Below are 25,137 nucleotides of genomic sequence, written 5' to 3'. Positions count from 1 at the left end.
AGGATCACACAAAAAGAGAGAGAAAGAGCGAGAGAGAGAGAGCGCTACTAACTGGAAAGAGTCTCACAACTCACAACCGTTACGAAGCTGAAGTTCTAATAGTGGAAGTGGAATTGCCGTGACAGAGACCAGAGATTTTGAGTGGGTAGAGGAACAGGGGAGGGAAAACTCCTGTACAGGACATTTCACGTATACGAGAGTTGCGCAAGTTCCCGCTATTCCTTGGGCCACCGTCATGCATCAGCTGTTAGGACAATTGAAACTTGTGAAACATTGTGACAAATGTTTTGTCAATTGTTGTTTTCTTAATTTCTAAATAATCAATTAAGTCGAAAGACATAAGCAAAGTTCAAAGTGTCTTTAGTATGCTTTATAAGCCAATATTTGGTCTCACCTTCGTTCCTTCCTTCATTCAATCATTCCGTGCTCTCGCAAAAACTGGTATCACACTCTGTTTGGCGCTCTGTGCAGCGAGTTTTCCAGCAGCGGCAGCGGCAGCAGAGAGTCCATTCCGCCGACAGCAAGTTCTGACAGTTGCCAACGTTCAAAACGACGGCAATTGGCTTCGGTGTGGTATAGCCAAAAAAACGTTGTGAGCTCTCCCTGAAAACCAAAAATAAAAAGAATAAAACAAAAATAAGTAAAAATCAAATAAAACAAATGTAAAATTATGTTAAAATCCTTAAAAAAAAAAGAAATAAAATTCTTTAATATACAATGCCTAAAGTGACAGTTATATAATTAGTTAAAGCGGTTGTAATTCGATTAAATGAGTCACGTGAGCCGAAAGTGAAAAAAAAAACGTCAAAAACTGTGTCCCCCTCTGCCTATCCCTCTCCGTACTCCATCAAGAACAACAATAATTTAGTTGAAGCCGATTTGAAGGATATATTAGTTCGAGAAGGCAACGCGAAATTACAACATCAAGCGAATAGGATTTTCCTTACTTTATTTTTATGCCATATTGATTTTATTTGCTCTTCATAAAGTGTAGCCATAGGTTTCTCTTATGTTTTCCTTTTCCATAACATAAAAATTGGTTCTTACTTTTTGAACAATTTTCATTGTTGTTCTTGGTGTTTTTTTTTTTCTTTTTCTTTCTCTTCTCTCGAAAAGTCGAACGGAAAACGGCAAACGGCAAACGGCGAAACGGTTTCAAAGGTCCTTCATCAAAAAATACGACGTACGCAACGACGTCGACGACGACGACGACATACACAAAGTATACTTGAAAAGAAAGTGTCATAAATCAAGCGATTATCCTGTAAACAAAGTGTAAAACGTAACAACAACAACGACAACGGTAACGGCCAAGGCTCCTGCTCTAATAAAACGCCATTTTTACTGCATAACAACAACAACAACAACAACAGCACATCAACAAAAAAGTCAAGAGCAAACAACAGGCCAAAAGAAACCGAAACTTAAGCTGGGGTCGTCCTGTAGTCACCGCCGCCTCCATCGTCCTCAATCTCCTGTATTTTATGACTTGAGCATTTCATTTTGCTGAGTTTGGTGTTTGGTTCTTTTTTTTTCGGCTGTTGTTCTTTTTTTTTCTGTTGGTTTGTTTGTTGTCCCTCCTCCTCCTCCCGGTGGTGGGTGTCCGATTTCTACATCGGTGGTCCGGCCAGAACATCAATATCATTCAACATTCGATTGGAGCACTGAATACATTGTAGAATGAAAGTCGAAATGAGGTGAGTTTCAATCAAAAATTAATGTAATATATCTTAGTTGATAGACTCTTGCTGCCCATTGAGGCTTGAATTTTCCTCCTGTGCCCATTATCAATTGAAAAATGACAAATCATGAAAATGGTTGCCACATTTTTGCCAGCAGATTAATCTGAGAATGATGTGAGTTTCACTCATGAAAATCTAGACGACGATTTCATGTCTGAATTTAAAATATTTCGTTACTAAAAAGCCACAGCCCTGAAGATATTATGATATTTGACAGATTTTACAATTGTTGTGGTTTTCAACCAGTTTAAATGAAATTGCTCTGGCTAAAATTAAATAAATTGCTTTTGAAAAAGAACAAATTGCCAATAATAATAAAAAGCAAAAGGCAAAAAAAAAAAAAGAGAATACCACACAAACAAACTAACAACAGACCGACCCAAGGAGAACAGAGCAGAGCAAAATAGAATAAAACGGAAAGCTCCATATCAAATATGCCAAAGTCCGTCCGGAGGCGAAAATTTAATTAAAATTTATGAAATTTTCAATTACAATGGCCAAGTGTAAATAAGTGCGAATGCGTTGAGTATTATGGGCACAATTCAATTACAACAATGTTTAGGGGCCTGAAAACATTCGCACACACACACACATGCAAACGTACACATACACACACACACAAAAAGAACTAACAGGGCCAAAAAAATGAATGGGGCAAAGTGGAGAGGAGGAGTAGCAGCAGATCGAGCAATTGTTGCATTGGAATCGAGAGGTAAAGTGAGTTAAAGTCAACGAGTTAGAGTTTGATTGGTTTTGTGGCTAACCCATTTAGCCCATCCTTTTTCCTAACGTAGATGATGTACAGTGGACTGTGTTGTAATGTACACAACCCGAAATGATTCCAGATCATGTCATGATTCCTCTTAGTCAAAGAATCTTCCTTGATCAAAGAGAAGGTAGTATCGCATTGTAGGTTCGCGTCTTAAGCCACCCAACCAATGATTTTCCTATCGCAAGATCCTGGAAAATCCCAACATAATCAGCTCACCGCTCACATTTAGCTACAAGGAAGATAATTTTTAATGATTTCTTTTAGCTTTACGATATTCGAAAGAATTTTTTCTTATTTGCAGATTATTTGATACTACACTTACGACTTATATGATATAGTAGCCCGATCCTGACAATTCTCATACTTGATCTGCTCCAGATAATAAAAAGCACAGAAATAAAATTTTAGTCCGATATCTCTTAAGATGGCTGAGTAAAACGCATACGCACCGACGGACAGACATGGCTATATCGACTCAGCTTCTCATGCTGATCATCATTTGTTTACTTTATGGGGTCGGAAACGTCTCCTTCTGTGCGTTACAAACATCTGACCAATTTTATAATACCCTCTGCAAGGGTATAAGAATTTCAATGCAAACCTAAGTTTAACTTTCATCGAATACTTGTCTCCCATCCTAAATTAACTCAAACTTTTTTTAATGTACTTATTTCCAGAAAGGCTTGTTATTTTAGGACAAAATGTTGTATTGAGTTCGGTTAGTGTTTCAATATCTCAATAGTTTCAAGCCGATATTTGCTTGCGGCTCAAAAGTCATAGACTTTTGACAGGGACTTTGGCGAAATTTGCCACTGTGCGACGGTCTTCGGTTGACTGCAATTGGCAATGGCGAAACAACAAACATGTGTAACCGATGACTGCGTCGATGGAGTTGATGAAGACAAAGGGTCCACAGTTATTGGGGGCAACAAAATGCTAAAGAAAATTGAAATTTCCATAAACGGACAGAGACAGACAACAAAGGAGTTAGCTGGAGAGAGAGAGAGACGCAAGAGAGAGGGAGGGAGTAGCCCCAGATAGTTGGGTTGGGGGTTTTTTGGAGAAACAAAAACGGCTTCTAGTCGTGTTGTCTGCATTTTTCGCTCCACTAAACTTTTGTCATCATTTTCCATTTGTTTGCCATCTTCTTTCGACCCCTGAGGTCGTTTGCTTTAAATTCCCTTTGCCATCATTACGAGCACTCACACACACACACACACATAAACACATTGGGTGTGTGCACGTCAGACAGTCAGACATTGTGACTCGATTCTCTGTATCAACAACAAACAAATTGTCGATATTGATAAATGACTGCCAACGCCAAGGCCTCCGCCCTAAAAAAAAAAAAAAATGTTAAAGGATTATTTCAACAAATATTTCATTCATGCGCATTCTGTGTGTGTGTGTGTGTGTCTTGAAATGAAGAGTAACGATTTATGTGCTAACTTCAAGAGCGATTTCCCCTTTGGGTTCCACTTCGGTCATCAATAACTTGTTAAAAGTTACCGATTAGAAATCACAAATATATTTGGAATATTTATATTTTTGAGGTTTACACAAAAATTTTCACGTCAATCAAAAAGGATAATTACATTACATTGAAAGCATCGCATAATTTCCTTCGATGACTTCTTAATAAGGATTTGATAATCCAACTTGTTTGTTACAGATGTTAACTTTATTTAGTAAAACTAATTAAAGTCTTAATTTGAACTTGTATCTAACTCGTCTAATGCCCTTCTTAGCTGTGAGGTATTCAGATGTATTCCAAGAATGCATTTCCGAGTTACTAACATTTATAGAAAAACTGATTTTAAAGATTGATTCTTATATGGAAAGTTGTTGTGTTATACTCTTTGAGAAGAGGTCGATTTGTTTTGGAGTACTTTATGCAAATAATCTTGAACGATTCTCTATCGAGTGAAACAATAATGTTCCAAGGTCATGTAAAGAATCGAATTCTGGAATTTCAATACACAATTTTGCCTCACTAACAAAATTTCTGTTTTTGCCTTTTACGAAAATTTAGGCGATTGGGAAATCTATTTATGTTCATATATGTTCGTTTCTTTGTGGATTACGGTCAGTTCACTTTGGTTCGGCCAACTGATGACGTACATGAGTAAACAAAAATTTAATTGACGATTGTTTCTCACGCGTGCAACGAGAAGTCATTGAAACAAAACAAAATGCGCAATAACTGTTGAAACACCAAAGAGACATAATAAAATCAGATGCCCCAAACACAAAATACCCTATAAATAGGAGACCCCATCACGAGTTTTTAGAACGTTTTGACATCCTATGGAAGATTTTGAAAACACTAATATACCTTTCCATATTATCTTATGGGATTATTTAGGAGACAAGTTAAACATTGTTAGGAATCTATGGATTCTAAATATACTGATTTTGATTTTAATTGGTTTTACTAAAAATAATTGAATAATTGTTTAATCAATGGAATGTACTTTATCTAAATGGTCAATATGCCCTTTAATGGCTAGGGTATAAAGCTTGAAGCATAACCAGCATAAATGCCTACATAAGTCGCACAAGTCACTTACATAGACAGAGAGATAGACAGAGAGAAATAGAGAGAGATAGTGGCCAATGGGAAGGAGATGGGAAACAGAGTGAGAGAGATAGATAAATGTAGTGAGCGGAGGGTCAGAGATTGGAATTTCTTGCTTAGAGATGAAGTTGAAGAAAAACTGGGAACCACAACAAACAAACGATGGGCATGGAGAGTTATAATAATGTTGGAAACTGAACCGAACCGATCATTAGAAAACTCTCCATTTGAAGTTTTTGGTATACCAAGGTAGACACACACATACAAACACTAAAAAGTGGCGCCCAAAAAACTGGCGCGCATAATGATGCGAAACTTGAGCCCAAAACATAAGACGAAACTTGAATAGGTGGTGAGAAGAAGTAAGCCAGTATAGAAGTGGAGTGGAGTAGCAGAAGCTGGACATGAGATAACTGAAGTTATTCACCACAATGGAGTAGGAGATCGGAGGTTGAATGATGTATAAGAGAATGGCCAGTGGGAACCTGCTTTTTGACTATCGATAGATACACAGAATTTCCTGCCACACCAGCAGCTCCAGCAGCAGCTGTATTCGTGTGGCTTCCCCCTTTGAATTACAACGAGGGGAGCAAGCAGCCAACCAACCAACTAACAAACCGTCTGCAATTTGCTGACAACGATCTGTTTTTTTTTTTTTTTAGGTAGAGTGAAGTAGAGTGTACAGATTTATTGAATTTCACACGGATATGGCTTCTTCACCTAACTGGGCTGATGTACCTGGAATACATATCTATATAACTGCACCTTCCACCAAATGCCGTTCTGGGCCCATGGAGCAAGTGAAGCGTTCAAATTGACCCAGTTGTTTTGTTTATTTTCACTAAACAAAATTCATTCTGGCAAAAGGGCTGGGAATGTTTTTTCGGATTTAACACTGAGATCAGAAACGGCAGGAAGATGGATTCTCTCTGTTGGGTGAACTGTCGAACTTTTTTAATCGATATCTGCACTCTGGTAGATCAGTTTGTGAACCCACTAACTGTTCAGTCGAATAGTTTCAGGGGTGGTGGATTTTTCCATTTTCCAACTAGCTTTAGTTAAATAATTTTTTGCAACTACCATAAAGTGGAAAGTTTCCTTTGCTGTTGTTGTTGTTGTTGTATTTTACGAGTATATTTCACTTTGGCATTTAAATTTTTCATTGCTGGCAAAATAAGTAGAGAGGCAAAGTGTAAAGTAGATGCAAATGCAAAGGAGCCCCAAAGACTTGACAGACAGTGGGGGCTACTTTTCAATTTTCCTTTCTCTTGAGTTTCTGTTTTATGTCTTAAGCTCTTATTTTCTTCTTCTTTTTTGTTGCCTTTTTCTCCCCTCCTTCCTTGTTTCGACGTATGCCTTTTGGAAGAAAAAAAGTTCTGCTGGCAAAGTTAAGGGCTTAGCAAGGGAAACAAATTAAAATAAGGGAACTTGTTATTTCTTTTGAGGAAACTTTAAAAATTGCTATACGTGACTCTGTTTCTCTGACCCATAATGGCTAACCAATATCAATGGCAATACCAATATCAATACCAATACCAGTAACAGTAACCACAAATAAGTAACGTACACAACGCACATTCACCCGCCCAGCAAATTACAACCAACTCAATTTGCACTTCACAGTCGGTGTGATGGCACTGTCCTTCACATTTGTTCCTTTCTTCTTTACAAAACCCCTCAATAATTCTCTTTCTCTCTCTCTCTCTCTCTCTCTCTCTCTCTCTGTCTCTCATTCTCATTCTCTCTGTTTGTCTCATTGAACTGTGTTGTAAAGTGTTCGATGTTCATTATTTCGTAGTGGCCATTAAAGTAATTTGCCACACTTGTCGCCGGCCATTAGGTCCCATTAAAGCGCAATCAGAAAGCTGCTGCTCCTTGAAAATCAATTTAAGAACGAACCAAAAGTTGCCCAAGCGTTCCCCACCCCTCTCCCTTTCTGACCCTCTTTGCTTGGAACCCTTTTTATTAGTTTTGAGATATCGACAGGAGAGATATGGCAAATGTTTGGGTGTGCTTAAAATAGGGCCAGGAGAAAAGGAAAAAAACACCGAACCCTAATTGCCCCAAACGATGTGCAACTCCTTGTTCCTAGGAGCAATCATCGATACACCTGAGTTACAAATATATAGATTTATATAATTTCTGTTTCCTTTCTTCATCTCCCCTCCAAGAACTTTTAATTAATCATCCTAAAAATGTCCTTGCGTAAAATTTCAACAGATGCATTTACGAAATTTATTTATATGTACTCTGCTGTGCATTTTCTTTTTCTTTTTCCCCCTCTCAAACACACACATTGTCTCTCTTTCTCTCTCTCTCTGCCGTTCTGTGTGAAACCTAAGACTTGCCTTAGCCTTAAACAGCGACAAGAGCTAAAAAATCAATACACTAGCTGTTTTGGCTCGGGGGGTTTTCTTTTGTTTGTGGAAAATATTAAAATAAATGTAGTAACCCAGTATCTACAAACGAATATAAATATCAAGGATACGCGAATTGAGGAAGCAAATGGAAAAAGGTGGAAAGGGAAGTAGATAGATCGATAGAGAGAGAAAGAGAAATGGTTTCTTTTTTATGTTTCCATTAATGATTTGTTTTAAACAAGCTTGTAGCATTTTCTTTACCTTGTCTTTTATTTTCAATGTCCAATCGAATATCTAATTAAAATTGAACAAATCGAAAGTAATATTTGAAAACAAGATGAAACGATGAAGTTTTATTAACCTTAGAAGTTTTTTAAACTTTACTTTAATACAGATTCTGCTCATCAATGAAAAACTGTCCTTTATTTTCATGAATTATTATTTCAACACGAACAAATTTTGCCTTCAAAATCTTTGTTGAATTCAGATTTAAGACCTTTTCTTGTTTTCGAAGCCGAGCCAAATTATTAAAATTTAAATTGTTTCGCTTATGGAAGTGAAATGCTAACATCTCATTGACAGATTTTAGTTCTTGATCTCAAAGATTCTATACTTCAATATGTATTAAGGATATGTTGAGCCGAAAGTTGAAAAAAAGTAATTTAGCCATACCGATCAAAGAATATACATAAGATATTAATCGAAATCGACTAGTTTTTGTTTTTGGAATTTCTCAGTCGAAAAGTTTTTATGTTTGCCAATAAGGTACACATAGCTTTGAAGTATAATTTATGTTTAAAATTATTGAAATTATGTTTAAATTGGACTAGAAACAATTTGGTCTGAAAATTCAATCTTTTTGGACTTAAATAACAAATTTAAACCTAAGTAATGGGAGAATTGAAAATGAAGATTCGAATAGCAAAACTATGACATTTCGAATTCTGACACGGTGGCGAATTGCTATCGATTCAAGTTCGAAAACGACTCCAAAAATAAACCATAATGCAGAAATCCATCATTCCATTCCTGATATGGTCTTGTTTCGTGGTCAATTTGTCAGAAAGTGGATACTTGGAGGGCACAAATATAAAAGTCAGTTCGTTTAGTTGTTTGCTTTTGGGCGATGGGTTGGTTATTAATTTTGCCTTGTTTGAACTGACCGTGGTTAGGATGCATGAAGTCAGGGATATGGGGCCTACCAGGAGGGTGGCAAGTGCTTTACTTTAGAATATCTCCACAGTTTGAGACTGGTTTGCCTTTTTTTTGTCGTTGCCTGTTCCTCTTTATTTTTATTTTTTGTTGTTTTATTTAAAGCATGGAAATTTATTTATTGCATAATGGGAAAAGTTTTGCGCACTTCAGTCATGATTTGGCTTTCATCTGCTTCTTCATCGTACTCTGGCTCTCCTCTGCTGCTGCTGCTGTTGCTGGTTCTGCTTCGACTTGGTTCCTTCATTCCCATTTAATGCAGCAAGCAAAAGACGTGCGTAAAAAACACAGGGCGGTTAGCGTAGAGTCGTCGAGTGGTAAACTTTTTCGCCTGGCAGAGTGTTTTTTGTTGCCTTTTTTTCCCCGCATTTGTTGTACCGAGTACGCCGAGTAGAAATCAACTTTTGTTTGAGGCAGCAGCAAAGTTTATGGTCATGTCCGCTGACAGGGTGCTGGATGCGGGGACACGGTGGGGAGTCCACGGGGCGGCGGTCGTTCATTAGCGTTGCCATTACATTTATTTATTTTTCTTCATTCTGTTCAGGATGTCTAAAAACACTCGCATATCTTCTTCTGTCCGTATCTGCTTCTCCAACCTCTCTGCTGTATTCCCCAAACAGTGCAAGCCAAAAGTCTGGGCTTAAGTCCACTTTTGGTTTTTCAGTTTCAACAAGTTTTTGAGAAACAAACTTTAATGAGGGACACACACACACACCGAGCGACTTTAGAGTTATTCCTACACAAGATAAACTCTCTTTTTTCGACATAGAGACACAGAAAATAAAATATATCTAATTATTGCAATCTTCTTTAGCCAAAATTTTGCGGTGGCAGAGTTTTTGCCATCACTATATATGGATTACAATCGGAAGATTTTGAAAAACCACTGCCCAGGCAGATAGACAGACAATCGGACGGACGAGCGGACAAAACCAAGATGGCAAAAAGTTTGCCTTGGCTAAATTTTCGACTTCCGTCTAAGAATTTACGCCCTTTCCGCCCAAAGCGTCCTGGCCAAGTCTTTGATAGAAATTTATTTTACTCTCGTTTCGTTCGTTTTGTGACTGCATAAATAATAATACCGAAAAAAAAACTTTTATTATTAATTTTGCTTAATCGAAATGCCGCAATTAGGCATGAAGCATAAAAGTTTTCCCTTTGCTTTTCATCCGTTTCCGTTCCGTTTTCTTTCTTTCGTTTCTGAGCTCTTTCTTCTGCCCTGACGCCTGGCGAAGTTTACTTTGTGGAAGTAATTTTTGCGCTGTTACTTTTTACATACATACGCGAGGGTCAATTCACCAGTTGGGAAATGCCAATAGATCTATAGAACTATGACATTTTCCTTTTTGTAATTGGCTTTAGGTTTCAAGTTTCTCATTTATCACGTCGTAAAATCTATATCCGGCGTTAAAGAGAGAAAAAAATTGTCGATAACCTTATTTCCGTCATTAGACAAGAGGGAGCCATTGAAGGTTAACTTATTAAACATCTCTTCGTCTATTTTTTATGGGCATATAGAAAAACATCAGCAGTTTCTGTAGACCTAAAAGACATTTATTTGACATTATGCTAAAGAATTGAATTAAGAATGAGGATAACTCAAAGAGGCAACACTCAATTCTCTCGTTTGTGAACAATGAAAATCATTTGAAATAAGAAATTGCAATGATGCCGTGGCCACTTATGCCCAGTCATGGCTGAGTTGAACCTTGAGTTATCAGAGACAGATCCGAACAATGACCAATAAATTACCCACACAATCCATTATGGGAATCTTTCGTCTCTCCCCGCTTATACATCTCTCACCCACACACACACACACACACACACACACAAACACATTGAAAAATTTGTTGCGTAATGACTGACTGATAACACAACAAAAAAATTAAAGGGAAAGATGAAACGAGTGAGTGTAAGAAGAGAGGGACGAATGGAAAAATGATGTGAAAAAGTGGGTAAAAGTGAAAACTAAATGAAAAGCAGAAATTTATTGTGAATAATATAAATGAGCAGTTAGATCTCACACACACACACACATACAGACTTATTGTGTGGGAACAGGGACCTTGCCTTGTTTGAAAGTTTCCCTTGCAGACAATGTTCATATCATTTCCTGATATGAACCATACCCATACCAGCCTCTCCTCTCTGACTTCTCATTCCTTTGGCATGAAATTGTGAAAGCGTGGGTCCGGGCCCGGGTTTGGGTCCGTGTCCAGTCTGCCGGCCATTAGGTTGCCCACAAACATCCTGTTGATGTCAGCAAATTTTATTTATTTGTGGTTCGTGTTGTATTACAACATTTTAGAGCAATTAAAATTGTACAATGGGTCTCGGGTCCTTCTACTTCTTCTGCTGCTGCTGGGGGATGCCCCCACCCCTTGCCATACCATTTGCATGGCAGTTTATTTTGGCCGCATTTTTGCTTTTTAGATCATTTAAGGTAAAGTGCCTAATGATATATTGACTTTGGGCCAAGTTTTTTTTCCCCATTTGGCTTAATGGTCAAAAGTTGGAAATGAACTTCCGGCTAATTGCCCGCCGTGGGCAGGTAGGTAAAATAGGAACTCATTAGATTTAGGCGATTAAATGTCTGTCTTAATGGCTGTTGCATCTTTTCGGCCCCCGAATGCAATGGGTGGAGATGGGGGGGTCCTCCCCAAAGTCCATCAAATGAAATTGGGTTAAAGTTTAAAGTTTTTTGAATTGTCTTTTCTGTTTCTTTGCTGATGCGCTAACAAGTTTATTTCGTTCTCTTTCATCCCACTCATCCTTTACCGTCCCCCGGAGGTATGACCTATTTCATTAAACTTTACGGAAAGCGAAGACACTGAAACACAACACACTGCCAGCTAGCTAGGGAGATAAAGAGATAGCTAACGAGAGCTGCTGTCAGGCTTCTTCTGCTGCACTTGGCAAAAGTTAAAGCCAGCAACTTTTCTAATCGTAAAATAGAAAACTATGTATTACCTTTTACATCAAACTGTTTCTTTTCCAATGAAATTTCATGACCGACTCAGATGAAGGTGGGGTGTACACTGGTCTGGAACGAATAGTCGATATTTTGGTTAAGCGTTAATATATAATGAATAAATACTTTTTGAAGGAAATTAATGAGGGAATGAATTCAACTTACAGTTTTGTAATTCTTAATTCTAGCAAAGGACAAAGGATATACCTAAGAGAGCTAAGAAAGAAACCGATCTGTCACTGCATTTTTAGTTCCTTGCCAAAACACTTTATTGTATTAAGGACTATAAATGCAAGAAATAACGTAATGTGGGTGGCAGCTGCTATATTAAATTGAACATTATTTTTTTTTTTGGGGGTTGGGGCTTGAAGTATGCTCTTAAAAAGGAAAAGGACTCTTTTCCCTGTTAAGAGCTTACAAACTTGTATTTTTGTTTTTCTTTTAGTGTACTCCTTCGACTCTTTCTCTCAGCATTTCTCCGTAGCACCCGCACATTGTGCTTAAGTTGTAAAATTTTTGCTGTGAGCTTAAGGGCGCATTCTACACTACACACACACACACATACACCCACACATGCATATATGGGGAAAACTGTCGAAATGTCTTTGGGGCGTTGCTGAGAAGTAACTGTGACAAGTACGAGTAACAGAGAGAAACAGAAGTAACAGAAGCGAAAGCATCCCATTCACAGTTATTGTTGATTCCAAGTGGTGGGTGGGTGGTTGGAGTAGGAACTTTTGTAAGTTGTTGCGCACAACATGCTTAATTAGTTTTTTGGAGCAGGCCCAACCACAATTCCAGGTCCCACCCACCAGACTCTTACACCTCCAACCCACCATGACCGGGTGTGTGTGTGTGTGTTGGGAAAATGAAAATAATTTGTGGCTGGCAGTTTTTGGGTTTTTTGGTAGCTACGATGTCTGTCTTTTTTTTCGGTTTTTGAATGCGTTGGTGGCCAGCGTGGCGGGTTTATGGAAGAAGACGGGTGGCAGAAGGCGGAAGCGCAGGAGGTGGATTTTTAATTAAAAGTGCCTTCCCACATGGACTTGGACGATGGAATCGGTCGGGTCGGCATAATGCAAATGAGCGCCAAGTAGCTGCTCCTCGTGAAAGATCATGTGGCGGTCCCGGACCCGGTAATCTGACCGTCCCTCAGTCCGTCCTCTTGTCTTTCGCGTAGGTGTGCAGTCAACCAAAAAGCTTCCAGCAAACGAACGTGCGGAAGCGGATGCCATAAAGTGCTTTACCACCGCACACACACAGATACCAAAAATAAAATGGCGACTCGTCAGCTTCACTGCCATCAACTGAGGCAAAGCCATCGAAACGCGCAGCATCTGCGGGCGGCGATTTACTGATATGATATAGCTAGTGATGGATTTCAAAGTCTTTAATTCACGTACGACTCACGTAGTATTTAAGTAACTTAAACTCTTCAAATCCAAATCCAATGCAATCTTACATATGTACTCAATCAAACAATTCTCTGCTCCTTTTCTATGCTTCTTTGATGGTAATTTGATCAGGACTACAGTGGCTCCTTTGTGATACTCTTCTCTAAGCTCAGTCTTATATCCATATACTAAATCGTGATCTATTGGGTTAGTTCTTAGTATCGGATAACTAATGCTCACCTCTAGGACGTCGAATTGTGCACACATTTTAATGACAACGAGCGAACCGACATTGCCGTCAATTCAGTTATGGGTCTCATGACACAGGCCAAATACACACACACATACACACACATTTGCACGAACTCACGTACACTCTTATATATGTATGTATATGTATCTGTCTCTATATCGACCAAACCAATCAACTGATTTAGTTCCCCCCAAACTGAATGCTTTGCATTCGTCTAACCATGCCGCTGAAAATGCAATTCGTTTGCTGATTTGTCATTGTTTGCCATTGCCAAAAACGCCAAGAACAACCATAACAGAGTGGGCAACACCCATTCCCATATCATTGGACATTCGTGGTCCATCGTCCATGATGATGATAATGACAATGTCGATGTTGATGTTGATGATGATGAAGATACGATGTTCGAGCTCAACTTGAGCTGATTTACAAATGAAATCATACGCCATGCCGGGCATCATCAACATTTTGGGTAATGAAAATTCAGCCATAAGGGAAATCATTTTTCCGGCTTTTGTTCTATTTTAGTTTTTCGGGCCACAGACAGGCTGACAGGCAGGCAGGTTGGTTTGGTTTGGTTTGGTTGGTATGGTTCGGTTTGGTTTGACTTGGTTGTTGGATGATGAAGAGCAGCGGTGTGGGCAGGAGATTGAAGATGGGTAGAAAAACCACATATTTAATGCGATTTCTGACGAGTGCCAAGTGCGACTCACAGTCTCCCTATGTTTCTCTTTCTGTCTCTCGTACTCTCCATAAATAAATTTCGTTTTAATAAACTTGTCATAATGGCAACGAGCGCCAAAAAAAAGTTTTAATAACGCTACACATATTCAGACACACACACAAACACATCTGCATAAAAACCTTGACGTGTTATTAAAATTTTACATGTCAGGCAAGAGAAAAAGGATTAAATTCAACGCACAAGCCTCGACACAAGGATGCGAAAGCAGACTCCAAGTTTTTGCGGATTCTGTTTCATATATATTTTATGTCTAGGGGGAGAGATGTAAAGGGTATATTAATATTGTCAAAATACACGTAACAAGCAAAAGTATCTCCATTTATAACGATTACGCCAAGCTACTTTAAGTCAGCATCAGGAAGGAAAGTCATAGTTCGTTAATCAGGACTGTTTTGTGTATTCTATTTGATTACGATTTGTAAGATCGAAGTGTCCTTTTAAAAGGTGTATTAGTATTCTGTTGGTATGTGCTAGCTCCTTTTCTCTTTGCTTAGCTCCTTTTCCCTTTGGCAAAAAGTATCCCCAGGTGTGTACAAGGGATTTTTCATGCACAAATACAACTTTCTTCACCTCCCAACGGATATATTAAGTTATGCATTAAAATAGCACTAATGACGTTTATAGAGCACAGAAAAGTTTTTCCTGCGTCACTCCTTCCTCTTCCCTACCCGCATGCTCATGTGTGAAATACACTCACACGCACACACAGCTGAATATGGTTGCCTTGTCAACTGTCTCATGGCTTTACCTTTGCCTGAGTTACTTAATTGCAGTGACAACATTTAATAAAGCACATAAAAAGTAAACTCTTTGTACACATTTTACATCTCATTCCCTACCTCAAATTCCCCGCTTTATCCCTAACCAGTTTATGTTGTATATATATATATGTATGTGTGTGTGTGTGTGTGTAGGTGGGTGACGGAAGCCAACAAATCGTTACAGAAAAAAAGAAAAAAAAAATGCTTTTCAAATGCTTAGGATTTGACTTTATCTGTGTGCTGTTCTTCCTCTCTCTCTCTCTCTCTCTTTATTTTTTCTCGCTTAATCCTTTCTGCCTTCCTGGTTCTGGGTCTGTCTGTAATTTTCTCCCATTGAATGTATTCCCCTAACAAATTAAGCAAATTCCGTTTAAGGCATTTGCTAAAAATGTAATTTAATTAAAAAGACATTTTTGTTCTGATTCCCAGGGAAGGTAAACACATTGCGCATTGCATACTTGTGGGGGCTGACGACAATTGCTCTTAATTAACTAAACTCGCCATATAATGCCAATTTATATTCGCCTTGACTTGTTTAGAATCTACAGATACTGAATTTACATTGAATTTAGAGAAAAAGCATTTAATCCAAATAAATTTAATAACAATTGAGGCAGAGTATAAACCACAAGATAATTAGTAGTTGAGTAATTACCACAAAGTTCATAAAAAATACGAAATAGTGCTCATCTAGTACATAGATAAATAAACAAACAGCACACAATGCTCTTGGGGTGGAGGAAAATCTTTGTCGGCCGATTCTTTTTTCTGTACTCTAGTCAGATCCTTGTTTTCCTTTGGTTTTACCAGAAATATATTGATCCGTTATGCCACACACTCACACAATGGCTACCGAATAAGTAGGAAAACTATCAGACAATGGCTAGGAAAACAAAAAGAAGGAACCAAACGACAGAGAACTAGCGATGACAACACTCGAACATGGGTTTTACATTAAAACGTAAAGTTTACGAATTTCCCGGCGAAGGGAAAAGTTTTGCTTTATTTGTATAGGATTCTTATAAGTTTTCGGGTTTTTGGCTCTGTTTTTTGTCTTTGTTCTTTCTTTCACCACCAAAAGTGTCTCCTTATCAATTGTGTAGCTACAACATATTAGCTGCTTAATTTCATGGTCGTCGTCGCCCTCCAAACCACACACCTCCCTCACACAATCACGTGTGTGTGTGTGTGCGTGTGCATGTGCGAGTGTGTGTGGATTTGTGGTTGGGCGTTGAAATGGAAAACTTTTGTTTATTCATTTGTTGCTTGAAAGTTTGTTCGAAGATTTTTGTCCAATTTTGACATGGCCCCCTGAGTTGACATTTTGAAGACATGTGATGGACTGAAAAACTGAATGATTGAATGACTGGCAGGCACTCAGACAGTCAGCTCATCAAGTGAGGTCAGACAGGTGCGAAATGAAATGACTTCGTGTATGTCACCATCAAGTGAAATGTAGTTCAAGAGGTTTATTCAGACATTTTTTCATTGATGCATCTGGTCTTCATCTGATTTTCCAGTTGTTTATTGTTGTAAATTAATCGTATACTCTTTTCATTTACAGATGACGCCTTTACCTTTGCCGGTGAAAGTGAAAGCGGGGAGGAGGTTTCGTTAGGGCCGGCCTCCGGGCATTGACTATGGGACCAGAGGCATGGGCATGTGTGCGGACCTTGGGTCTCATCGATGGTGTCGGGCATTAAGCACCGCCACAAACCACCACCACAACCACCAACAACAACAACAAAAAGAACAACAACAACAGCAAAACGGACAACAACAAAAACAACAGACAAATCATCAACAATCACATAAAAACGGCAAGATTCGTTCAACAACCAAATCGGCGCCAATAACCAGAACAACGATTCCAACAACAATCTCAACGCTGACTGCTTCACCTGCGAAAACGGCTGCCTTCACAGTGAAAGCAACGAGAAGAAGAAGAAGTAGCAGCAGCTCCAGGACCTGCCATCTCAACATCAGCAGCCAGAGATCAATACAAGTTCTAAAATTTGTATTGATTTGCTTCTGGTTTGCCCTCTTTGGCAAGAATGCTGAAGCGCACAACATTCCAGGTCAGTTGAAATTTCATTTCATTCAATTAAGAGCAATATCTGTTCGAACGAAACGGCTTAGTTCAAAAAGCAATTCTGATGCACTTCGATATTGCAAGAACCACTACTACTATATCTTTTAGCACATTGGAACAACCTGAAATGCAATTCTCTTGAGAATGACTTCTTGCAATTAGTCAATTCAAATTATAATAGAACAGATCAGATAGGAATTCAGCAGACTTTCCAATCCACTAATCATTATTTCATGAACATATATTACATTGAAACAAATTTATTGCAGTTAAGCTTTCATACGAAAGTCGACAGAACAGTAAGTACCACCTATATTGAAAGAATTGATTAGTTTTTATACCCCTTTTAAATGGACGACACTGTTTTTTTTTAATTTTGTTTTCTATTCAGGGCATATGTGGAATAATTCGCTTGATTTTTATTTGTTACACGCGAAAATGAAATGGTGCAGAGAGGCATAAGCCGCTTATGTGCAGCCAAAGCTGATTACAGTTGACAATTAGTTGCCAAATGGTTGGTTACCGAAAATGTGTGAAATGCTATGCCAAAAATCGAAAGTCTCTGGGTAAGAGCCCGGCTCGGCTGATAAATGTGAATATTTTCTAAGGTATTTTCGACGAGTGTTTGCTTTTTCGTTTGCGCAACTCAAAAATGTCCATTAAATGTAACTCCTGCCATTTGGAGCTGGGTCCGGTTTTGAAAGCATCTCGTTCAATGTACCGTGAAGTGCTTGAAGTGAATTAAATTGAATTAATTTAATTTAATTTAGTTGAAAATTGGAAAAACCTCTTCAGATTCCTAGAACGATGGCCAATTTGCTAGTGCTGCTGCTGAGGCGCGGTCGAAAGGTTATCACTTGCCCCGAGCATTTGCCGATGAGGCCGAAATGAGTTTTTCTTCGTAAACGACTCAACTTAACTTGAATCAATGAAAACACTGAAGTACGCAGCTGAATAACTCAAGCTGAAGTAAGGAGTCCATTCCATTCCCCCATTCTGTTGCTTAGCCTCCGTTCCTCTATTCCTATCCCGGCTGAGCCGTTGGCACTGCCTTTGGGTTGAAGGACATTTTGCGAATGGCATAATGAAACCACTTTTGCATGTTAACGCCATCAAAAAGCGCGACGACTGCGACGACAGAAACACACGCTGGGACTTTTGACATCCTGCTGGTAGTAGCCTGCCAGCCCAGCTTATACACACTCCCTATCTCTCTCTCCTATGAGGGTTGACTAGGCGACATGTCTACAACATTAACAAAGGGCAATAGACGCACAAGTGGAAGTGGATGTGGATATATGTATGTACGAGGAGGCGAAGAATTCGGAGAGTGGGGGGCACTTTCATAGTTAAAGCCTGACCAAGTTAACATAAATTTATGTAAATGCCCAAAGTCAACAAGCGTGCACACTGTACATAAAATGTTTAGACTGCAAGTCCTTGACGAGAGCCTCTGTCTGACAGACATCTTCATCTTTGTCTCTATCACTCTCTCGCACTCTCTCTCTCTCTCTTTTTCTCTCAATCATTTTTGTGCTACTATTGTCTTTGGCGTGGATGTTTTTGCAGCTGTGTGAGTCTACACACACAACATAACATTGAAGGAAGTAAATTATGCAAAATACATTAACTTTATTTCGTTTGGCTAGTTTGCATCGATTCCAATTCCGGTTTGGATTCCGTTTCCAATACCAATTTTCCATTCAACACTTTGCTTAACCTTATTAGAGACAGATACAGAATGTTCCGTTCGATACAATGCAACAGCATCCCTTCTCCTCGTTTCACTCAATGCAATTGACAGAGGGGTCCATGTGCGGGTCAAAAGTTGTTTGTTAACAAGTTTAGTGTCATGCCAAAGGAGGGCAGACAGGCTCTGCCAGAGACCAGGGACCAGGACCACAACTAGTCATCTACGGCTTCAGCTCTATATATATGGATAGTAAGGGAAGGGTTGACACAAGAAGTTTTAGCAAAATCACTAAAATATCGACACTTTGTTATGAAACTGCTCACCAGTTCAGGGCATGAAAGAAAATTAAGGATGTGTAACAATTGGAAAATCAGCTAAACTTGCAACAAAAGCACATACAGTGCTACTTTTTTAAATATTCGTACTGAATTTGTTTTCACAAACTTTTAAATCAGCCCTAGCAAAAGTCCACAAATGTGTGAGTGTTGTGTGTTTGCTACAGGAAACAGTTGGTTACTGCATTTGTTCTTACTTGTCCTGTTCTTCCGACAATTCATTTACATTTGCGTTCTCTAAACAATTGTGTACGAAAAGTATTTTGTTTTGGCCAAATTTAAGTCAGTTTTTGGCAATTAAAAGGATGTCAGCAAGCACTGCTACATGCATGCATAACTAACACTTCTCTTGACCTGGGATAAGCAAAGCTAATCAGCGAGTGCCTAGTTGAAACGGACATGGACACTGACTCTGACAGCAAACTCACCGCATATCGCACAGTCTCCGTCTGGACTCGAGTATCCGGGCGCCGAGAGGCAAACGCTAATGAAATGTCACGTTTCGCCATCAAGTGTGATAGCATGGCTGGAGAAGAGAAGTGGGAATAGACACTGTCAATAGACTGCTCTAGTACTCCTTCTTATGGCAGGTAACTGATGTCTAAGACAAGCTACAAAGAAAAAAACAGAGAGAGGAACTCAACCAAAGTCCCGGTCGTGTCATCAGAGTTTGACCTGCTGCGGAAACATCAGTCAATGACCAGCACTTGACATGCGACATGTGACTTGATGTAGACCATAAAAAAAGAATTTCACTTGCTCGTTTGTTGCTCCGTTTACAAAGAGTGCATTGAAAAAAGAATCTCCGATTGTATAACATATATGTATATTCTCGATCAGCCCAACGAATTTATATAGACCTGGATATGTGACTTTTTTAGATGAAATGTTTTCGTGTTTGACAGTTAAGAAAGACTAACATAAGAACGTAACAGGGTATACAGACTTCGGCACATACAAAATTATAACTTTTCCCAATAAAAGCATCATCATCATACCAGATGGAAAACTAAGTTATTCGACAGCAGAGATCCAAAAACCAAAAGAATAAAATTACAAAGCATATTCAAGAAAATGGTAAAGCAAAAATGTCAACGAACTTGAAAGAAACTCAGTAACAAAGGAGCATCATGTATATGGTGAATTGACTCAGGGTTCAAATTAGTTTAATAAAATAAGTAAAATCTACTATCCTAGGCATGTAATTCAATTTTTCATCATCTATGTAAATATGGGCGAAAAACAACAAACAATCGTGAATTGGGTAACTTGAGCTCCCCAAAGTATGCAATTGTTGTCTTGATTGATATAGAATACTTGAAGGACCCTGAAAAATATTTTTAAACTGTAATCCAAGCTTTGCATTTTTGAAGGAATTAGATTAGCTCCCATAAGTATGCAACAGATGTGAATTAATTTCCATTAAATTTTAAGATAAACCAAATCCAATTGTTTAATCTCTTAAATTTTGTTTTTGTTTTGCAGAAGATGCTGTGCATATCACAGCCATACTGGGCGAGGGAGTCATCTTCAACTGCCACGTTGAGTTCCCCCACGACCATCCGGTGCCGTATGTCCTGCAGTGGGACAAGAAGGTGAGCGAAACGGTACGATATCACCAGATAACATTTCTTCTCTAAACTCTCTTTTTTTATATATTACATTGTTGTTTGAGAGATACGCAAAAAGAAAAAGAGTAAAACATACAGAAAACAAACAAGAAAGAACAAAGTGTTAATGAGAAACAAAAAAGAATGTGAGGAGAAACACAGAAGTCCGAAAACAGAAGACAGACAACGAAATGAGAAAAAGCAACTTACTCTCCCCCCAATAATTAATGTTTTTTGCTCAACTTATCTATTAACTAACTAACTAATTAAAAAACAAAAAGCTACTCCACTCAATACAAGCAATTATACTTAATTATAATTAACAACAATTAACGATGAGCATCCCCCTTTAAGAGTATACAGTTTTCGGTTATCAGTTATTGTTTCTGTATGGTATTGAAAGCTTCAGGCTTTAGCAAAGTTAATTAAAACTGCTGCTGTTGCTGCTGCTAATAATTGTATATCAATAATTATTGCTCATGTTTTGTGTGTATCGATTTAGCTTGAAATGAGAAACAATTTCGTACAAATATGTTTCATATTTGGCATTAGCAAGAGTGTTTTGTTTTTATTTTTCCAGTGTGATTTATATGTTTTTATATTTTCTGATTTCTTTATTAATTATACTTGCCCGAAATTGGCATTACGCCTTCTTGAGTTTCCGTTCGATACCTTGAGTTCTTCGAGTTTGAGTTCCATTTGATTGTATGTATCCTCCGTGCCACAAGTTGTTGAAAAAGTGCTTAACAAAATGCCCAACTTGATGGTAGCCATAATTTTATTCATTTGCAGCTGAAGCTTTAGGGCAGAATTCAGATTCACTTGAATTTTTCTTTCTTACACACACACACACACACACACACACACACAAACACACACCAAATACACATAACTAGATAAAAAAAGAGAAATATTTTTGCGAAAAAAAAAATACGAACAAACAAAAATTGCTAATAAAATTTATTTACAATTGAAGAATATGGGAATCGAAAGAGAAACCCCACAAAAACCAAAGAGAGCGAAAGAGAAGAAACAGAAATCAATCAATCCATTTGCAAATCAAATCAAAATCCAAAAATCAAAAAATATCAATTCTTTCACAAAAACCAATTTCAATTATTGAATATATTATCATCCAATAAAAAATTAGTCACAAATTAGTCGCCATAGAAAAGCAAAAATAAAAATGAATACAAATTCCTTATCAAAAGAACAATATTGAAAATATCGACACGTTTTTATGTCAAGATTTTAGTTGCGAGCCAAAAAATCAAATGCAAGCCGCTGCACCGCCCACCACCGCCACGTTACGCCTTTATACCACCAACCACCCACTTAACCCACCCCCACCATGCACACACACACACACACACACACCCACTCAAATGTACACACGTTTTTGAAGTGACAGAAATGAAGCTGAAGCGCAACAGAGTTCGTCCAAGATAATATGCAAATTTGCCGGTCAGAGATAAACCAAATGCAAATATTTCGAACAACCTACTATCATATGCAAATTCCCTGAAACTTTCAAAAGAAAAAGCTGGCATAATCGCCCGAAACTCGTGTCTGTGATTAAAAAAGACACAACACAACTTTTCTCTTGTTTGTTCCCATCATTGATGAAAGTGAATACATACATACATATATTTCGACAATAATTCGCTCAGTAAAATTTACGAAACATTAAGTACAGAATTAACTTGCTCCCCCTTGATCAGGAAACTTAAAAAACACTCACGACTTAACGAAATATATAAAGCATTGTATCGATCAGATTGTTATCCTTAAGTTGAAAAATGTTTTTTAAAGTCTGGTTCAGTGAAATCACCATTATGCGGCTTTGCACCACCAATGCCTTACTTATATACATACATAAGGATACGCGGATGTCGACAACAGACAAATTGAAATGAATCTTGTGGAGAATTCGCTGTTTTTCCTACCACAGCCCATACTGACTTTGTTGCACTTTACACAATTTCACTAGGCCACAATTCAGCGGCAACCACTGCAAATTCCTCGAAATGATTGCCATTTCTATTATGCAAATATTTTCAAATCAAATCAGATATTTAGTTAGCACAACAATCTCACCAACTCCACCAGCCCTCTACATCCCAGATGCCCACCCACTCGAAACACACTTACATACACACATAAACGTGAAATTATACACATTTTCAATTGTACACTAGAATTCACTTTTGTTTGTTAATATTTTGTAATTATTTTGTTGCATGTTTTGATTATAGACCAGTACAAATTACTATACAATAGCTATTTCTTATCTGGGGAGTGGTGGAAGATAAACTTCGATGAAACCAACTAACTAAGTTGGAAAGAACCTCAACCTCAAACAGCTTACTTCTCATAATTTCATAGCGCGCCTATACCCATGACTTGGAGGGGACTTTGCGATGGGTAAGGAGCTAGTCAGTTAGTCAGTCAGTCAGTTGGGCGGGCAGGCAGAAAGCTAACTTTTCTTCAAAAAGCAAAAACTAAGAAAAAACCGCAAGGATAATAAAGTGACTGTGGCCTACAGAGGGATGAGGATGACGTTAAAGTCACGGAATGCAGTCAAAGTTATAGTATTCTCCCATCTTTCATCCTTGCCCTTCCCCTTTTGTGAGTGTATGTGTGTGTGTGTGTGTTGGGGTAGATAACGTCGCTTTTTGTGCCAAGTGAAAAGTTTTACAAGCAATTTTAATGCCAAACAAAGTTATAAGTACTGAAAAAAGCAGCAACACGAACTAACAATTCTGTATACTAAAGTTCAACTTGCTCGACTTTGTAATGCCCATTATCGGAATATAAAGAGAATAAAGCACTTTAATGAAGTAATAATTATTATTTGAAGCCATAAACAAAAGATGAAGAACACTTTGAATATGTCTGACCTGCGAAAACCAATAACATTTCATAGTTTCTTCAATTAATCATCGATTAATAGGTAATTGAACTGGATGATTTAATTAGAGTTAGAAAAGAAAGAGTGAAAGAATTAGGGATCTGAGTTGAGGTTGAAGAGGACAAAAACATATGCTTGAATCCCAGATTGAGAGGGTGAAACCATCGTCCTGCCGTGCATGCTTCCCCCACTACAAAATGGGCAACGAGTACAAAAAGCAAGTTTATGTTTTCTTGCGATAAAAAAATACATACAAAAGCCATCCAGGCATCTGGCAAAATGGTCGAATTAAAGGGATTAAACATGGCATTAGCTTTTAATTTATGCCCTCGTTTTTCTCTCCCTCGCTTTTTGTCTCTCTTTTTCCCGTATTTGCTCTATTTCTGTGTGTAATTACACACATAAGTTTATTTAGTTCAGTTTGTCTCTCTGTCTCCATTATTAAAGATTGCCCTTCTCTGGGTACTCGCTTTAAAGAGCAACTTGTCAGGCGTCCATTTGTCTGTCTGTCTGTATGTCTGTCTATCCGTCCATCTCTTTCTCTTGCTCCCTTGGCGTTGCCTTAGTTGCAATCTAAATTAATTGCTACTGAATAAATTAAGCGGAAAAATGTTTACTGAGCCAACTTATGACGCTTCGCTGTGCGAGAGAGTGCGAATATTAATTTTGGCCGCCACAAAGGAAGGACCCTTCCTTTCCAACGTTCCTCATCTGCACCACCATCTACGACTCCATCCAGCCATATTCTTGTCTCTCCTGTCCTTGGCTGACATGTTTTTGGTATCTGAGCGGTGTGTGTATATGCCAGAGCAAATTATTTCATACGTCAGCCTAGAAAATTATTATTAAAATGTCTATAAGTTTTAATAACCAAAGCAATATGAGTCAAGAAGGGGAGCAACTGGAGACAACACTGAGGAGTGGAGGTCATACATATATCTGCACGCCCCACATATAATTACATAAATAAATCGATTAACTCTAGATGTCTCTGGCACGGACACATAAGTAATTTTCAAACCAATTATTTCAGGACTCTTTACCATAATCTCAGAGAACATACAGTGGATATGCCGTAATGTTACCTTAGCATTTTCCTTAAATTAAGGTTATTGGATAATGATATTATGGTTATTGATTGCCATGAACTAATTCACTACGGGTAGGCTTTACTTTTGCATATCGATCTTTGCTAATTAATTGATCTCCATCCAAATGAATAGTATATCTATTAGTTACAACAATTTCCTTCAATGCAAAGGCAAAAGGCTTTATCCTGGATACGTACATTTTGTCTTATATTATATCGGCTTAAAGCTTAAACTTAGGCAGAAGAACGGTTAATGTTGATGGTTACATACAAAAAAAGTATTACATTTGGCTCAAATCCAGTTACACTCTCATTTCAGTGGCATATCGAGGCATTGTTGCCTAGTTTAGAATCCCTTCGTTCCTATGATGTTTTGTCGAGCTTTGTTTTGCAAAAACAAACACAATAAATATGTAGAAATATGTACATACATATATGCCATATTTTTGAACAGGAAGAATGGATGAGAGGGGGGTAGATACAGAGCGGTGCCAACGATTTTGGGGCCGATTGCAGGTTAACCCCAATTTTCGTCGAGCAACAACACAGAAAAAAAAATAGAAGAAAAAGAGGAAAAAAAAAAAAGAAACAAAAATATTTGACATGCATATTTTT

General features: G+C 38.1%; 1 protein-coding gene across 1 annotated transcript in view; it reads left to right on the top strand.

Moving 5' to 3' along the window:
• tutl (turtle) overlaps positions 1 to 25,137 on the top strand; it is a 49,037-nt gene that overhangs the window by 589 nt on the left and 23,311 nt on the right. Inside the window, 3 exon segments of the mRNA XM_068285682.1 lie at positions 1,117 to 1,697; positions 16,356 to 16,869; positions 20,397 to 20,518. Of these exon segments, the coding sequence (XP_068141783.1) occupies positions 16,446 to 16,869; positions 20,397 to 20,518 (546 nt within the window). The 5' untranslated portion in view covers positions 1,117 to 1,697; positions 16,356 to 16,445.

The sequence above is a fragment of the Drosophila tropicalis genome, unplaced genomic scaffold, assembly GCF_018151085.1.
Source record: "Drosophila tropicalis isolate 14030-0801.00 unplaced genomic scaffold, ASM1815108v1 contig_413, whole genome shotgun sequence".
Lineage (NCBI taxonomy): Eukaryota > Metazoa > Arthropoda > Insecta > Diptera > Drosophilidae > Drosophila > Drosophila tropicalis.
This window is presented reverse-complemented; position numbering and strand designations above follow the sequence as displayed.